Here is a 4,371-nt window from a genome sequence, read left to right as displayed (position 1 = left end):
CTTATGGGAAAAGGGGGGTGATTCAAACTTTTATTAGGGAAGGGGTTAAATGACCTTTATTCACACTTTTTTTTTCCTTTTTTCTTGCAGTGTTATAGGTCCCATAGGGACCTATAACACTGCACACACTGATCTCTTATACTGATCATTGTTATCCCATAGGGACCTATAACACTGCACACACTGATCTCCTATGCTGATCACTGGCGTGTATTAACACGCCTGTGATCAGCATTATCGACGCTTGACTGCTCCTGCCTGGATCTCAGGCACGGAGCAGTCATTCGTCGATCGGACACCGAGGAGGCAGGTAAGAGCCCTCCCGGTGTCCGGTCAGCTGTTCGGGACGCCGCGATTTCACCGCGGCGGTGCCGAACAGCCCGACTGAGCAGCCGGGATACTTTCAGTTTCACTTTAGAAGCGGCGGTCAGCTTTGACCGCCGCTTCTAAAGGGTTAATACCGCACATTGCTGCTATCGGCGATGTGTGGTATTAGCCGCCGGTCCCGGCCGTTGATTAGCGCCGGGACCCACGTGATATGATGCGGGATTGCGGCGCGATCCCGCTTCATATCGCGGGAGCCGGCGCAGGATGTAAATATACGTCCTGCGTCGTTAAGGGGTTAAGTGAGATATTTATTTGTTTTTGTGTATGTACTAGAGAAATTTTGAGGTAGTACACTAAGTGAGCAATCTAGAGTACTATGTGAAAGTACTATATGAAAGGGAATCCTCCCTATCATTTTTGGTTGAGACAGGTGCTAGCGATGGGCGACAACAATAATACTACCCTCAGAGGAGCCGAGGTGTCCCCTGCTGAGTTACCTACTAAACACCTTTAGTTTATTATACATTTGTATGTACAATAATTATATATATTTTTAGTGTGGAGTGTACACGTGCAGTACGTCGATATTTTCCATGTACAACTCTAACTTACTTTAATGTACATAGACATTTGACTATATTTTCTATGTACTTACTATTTATGTACACAGATACAAGGATACCTTCCTGTGTACAGAACCATATACATATTTACTTTACATTTATCAACACTCCAACATATTTCAGGTGTATTCACCCGATAAGTGCAACATTTATCATAAGAGTTCTTATGAAGCTGCTGGTATATACATGAAGCAGACGTGTAAGGATCAGCAGTCCACCTACACTAGGAGTTCAAAGAAAATATACAGATTGGCGTGTAAGGATCAGCAGTCCACCTATACTAGGAGTTCAAAGAAAATATACAGATTGGCGTGTAAGGATCAGCAGTCCACCTATACTAGGAGTTCAAAGAAAAGTGAACACGGCCTTAACCACAACTCAGCCGGGTACAGTCCTTGATGAATCTCCTACAGGCTAGGAGTCTCTTGACTTAATAGTCAGGCACAAGCTTGGTGGTTACGTTGCTGAACTTTAAACTGAAACAAACTTAGCACAGTCCTTCTAGGCACTTTTCTTGAACTTGGTTACTGTAAGACAAAATGGTTAGACAGAAAAACAATAAGACATTACTTTAGAGTCTCTTTAGAAGATGTTCTTCTTTACTCTTGTTGTGCCTCTCTTGGTTCCTCTATATCTGCCAACGTCAGGGGCAGGATTAGACTTAACATAACTTTGCCACACCACATTGGTGAGGATGGAGTGGGGGAAGGTAGCTTGAGAAGGGGTTTTAGGCTTACAAGCCGGGATCACAGTGGGGCAATAGGGCTTGAGCACCATCTCCAAATTAGGAGCAACCCATGACCCTTTTGTTGGTACCCTGGAAGCAGGCAAACTCTCCATGTCAGAAGAGGGCCTAGGTACGTGTGTTGGTACCTCTGGAACAGACAAACTCTCATTGCTCTGAGAGGGTCTAGGTACGATCTTTGGTGCCCTCAATTTGGGCTTGCTTTCTTGAACTTGAGCAGGACTTGACTCTCAACGATCTGTAGAAAATGAAGAACTTGGCTCTTTACTGTACATAGAAGATGTTGAACTTGACTGTTGAGGCTCCTCCTCCTTGGGTACGCTGGTGGAGGCTTTAGGAGCAGACCTTGTCGGCCTCAAGTTGAAGGGATCGGACTCCCAATCCGTTGACGGTAAACATTTGAAAGGAAGCTGTGTTGGGGCTGTTGGTCTGGTGACCGCTGCAGCCCATTCTCTACGAAGGCTGTGGATGGGGGTGTACTCCACAATTTCACCCACCTCCAAGGTGTTGAACTTCTTATGGAGATATGGCCTTTGAACTGCTCGCCGGTTTACGAGGATGGTCTGCCCAGTGTGGCAGTCAAGGAGTGTCCCATAACCTCTGACCTCGTCGAACTTGGCCACAATTGCTCTTCTCCTTTCCAATGGCTCCTCCCCTTCTCGGGGGTGATCCCATTTACGGATGTACAATGCCTCCATTTCTTTGATATTTTCTTGATACCGCACTCTTTCTTCATAGGGCAAATGCACGTGCTTTGGAGCGTAGAGTCCTTTGTATCGGGCCTTTAGCTTTTCCATCAATTCGGCCAGCTCGGCTTCTTGACGGGCCCTTTCCCCTTCTGCAGTTGGGATTGGTGGGAGTGTCTTCCCAGGTAATGGTTGAAGTACTCTGTGCATGTACTCGATCAGCTCCGGCTCATCTCCGAACACCCATTGCGGCAATTTTGGTGAGCACGGTCGTGCACTTGGCAAGCTTGATCGAGGAATGACCTCAGGGCTGGAGGAGGAAGAATTGGCCGCCTCTGGCTGGGTACTCACAGCAGACTCCTCCGACGGGATCTCGGCCCACGAGCCCCAGGTCCTGTGGTGAGGGGACAATCTCACCGGTGACGCACCTCCAGGTGTCCCTGCACTGTTCGCTGGAGGTGTCTCTGGCCAATCGTCGTCGTCATCATCAGGCAGTGGGGGAAGATTACAGGCCCCCTCTTCGTCTAATGACAACCGCTGCAGACGGTCAGCAAGCTCTTGAAAAAGTTGGGCTGCGACTGCCACAAATTTTCATGTTTCCGGCACCATTTTACCAACTTGACCACGTGGAACGCTGCTCTCCGCCATGTCCGTACTCTCCGTCTCTCTTTGCAGACTGGAGAGGTTGCTCTGTGTGGCGTCTTTTATAGTGGGCTTCTCCAAAATGGTGCTGGGCAGGAAGGACACTATCAGTGCAGCCTCGACTTCCGGTCACTCCAGAAACAATTCCTGCATCTCTGAGTTCCCTTTCGGCTGGGATACAGCAACTTGGCGTCCAGGCACAGCGCGGGATTTCTTCGCGTACTTTTCCGGCAGCAGTTCAGCTCTGTCTGTGCTGACCGGACCAGACGATCGCAACATGAATAGAACCGTATAGAATGCGGTACTGGGAGACCATATCTATATATATATGTATATATATATATATATATATATATATATGCTGCATAACTGTGAGTAACGTCTTTCTACAAAACAGTAAACCAACCCGTGAGCGCACCCCTTCTGATGGCTGCGGCAGCTCCGGGACTCGCTGTGCGGGACGAGACCCAGGCATCTCCTTACCCCACAGTGTTCCTGGTCCCCTCTCTCTGTGCATCTCCAACGCGCGCCTCCCCTTTCCTTAGGTCGCACACGTTCCGATGCTACTAGATTTAAAGGGCCAGTACGTCTTTAATTGTTCAGCTGCAGGACAGACCTTATTTAAGTCCGGCACCTCCCTATCTTGGTGCCAGATCTTTGCGCCTTATGCCAAGAGAAAGCGTTCCTCAGTGTTTGCCTACTTAGTGTTCCTAACCTCCAGCTCGTGATCTGACCTTACTCCTTTACCGCCTGCCTCCTGACCTTGTGCCTGTTAACCGACTACACTTCCTAGCTGCCTGCCCTTCTGACCTGTGCTTCATCTGACTACGTCTTCCATCTGGGCAACCTGTGTGGACGGATCGGGCCATGGGTAGTGACCTGGGTGCCGCCTGCTGCAGCAAGTCCATCCCGCTTTGCGGCAGGCTCTGGTGAAAACCAGCGCCACTTTAGACTCCGCTCCCTGGTATGGTCCAGTCATTGTCCACACAGGCCAGCGGATCCACTACCCAGCCCCTTACAGGAGTATAACTCATACACACAAAACAATGGGAACAGCCGCAGACACCTGACTACCAGACCACTCCCCCTAGACACCTCACCCCAAACACCTCCCCCCGACACCTCACCCCTAGACATCTCCCCCCAAACACTCTACCCCCAGACACCTCACCCCCAGATATCTGATCTCAAGACATCTCCCCCCAGACACCTCACCCCTAGATATCTAATCTCAAGACAGCTCCCCCCAGACACCTCACCCCTAGACATCTCCCCCGGAACACTCTACCCCAGATACCTCTCACCCCAGATATCTAATCTCTAGACACCTCCCCCTCAGACACCTCCC

The 4,371-nt window shown here is 49.6% G+C and overlaps 1 protein-coding gene across 1 annotated transcript; it reads right to left on the bottom strand.

Annotated features, from left to right (window-relative positions):
* Window positions 1-500: 500 nt before the first annotated feature.
* LOC130302299 (uncharacterized) lies at window positions 501-4,093 on the bottom strand. The gene is made up of 2 exons (XM_056551692.1): window positions 1,232-4,093; window positions 501-1,173 (listed from the first exon to the last, which is right to left on the bottom strand). The coding sequence occupies exon 1, from the start codon at window positions 2,589-2,591 to the stop codon at window positions 1,926-1,928; it is 666 nt and encodes a 221-aa protein (XP_056407667.1). The 5' UTR covers window positions 2,592-4,093; the 3' UTR covers window positions 501-1,173; window positions 1,232-1,925.
* Between the last annotated feature and the right edge of the window lie 278 nt (window positions 4,094-4,371).

This window comes from Hyla sarda, unplaced genomic scaffold (assembly GCF_029499605.1).
Source record: "Hyla sarda isolate aHylSar1 unplaced genomic scaffold, aHylSar1.hap1 scaffold_116, whole genome shotgun sequence".
Taxonomy (NCBI): domain Eukaryota; kingdom Metazoa; phylum Chordata; class Amphibia; order Anura; family Hylidae; genus Hyla; species Hyla sarda.
The sequence above is the reverse complement of the archived record's forward strand: the minus strand, read 5'-3'. Positions and strand labels throughout refer to the sequence as shown.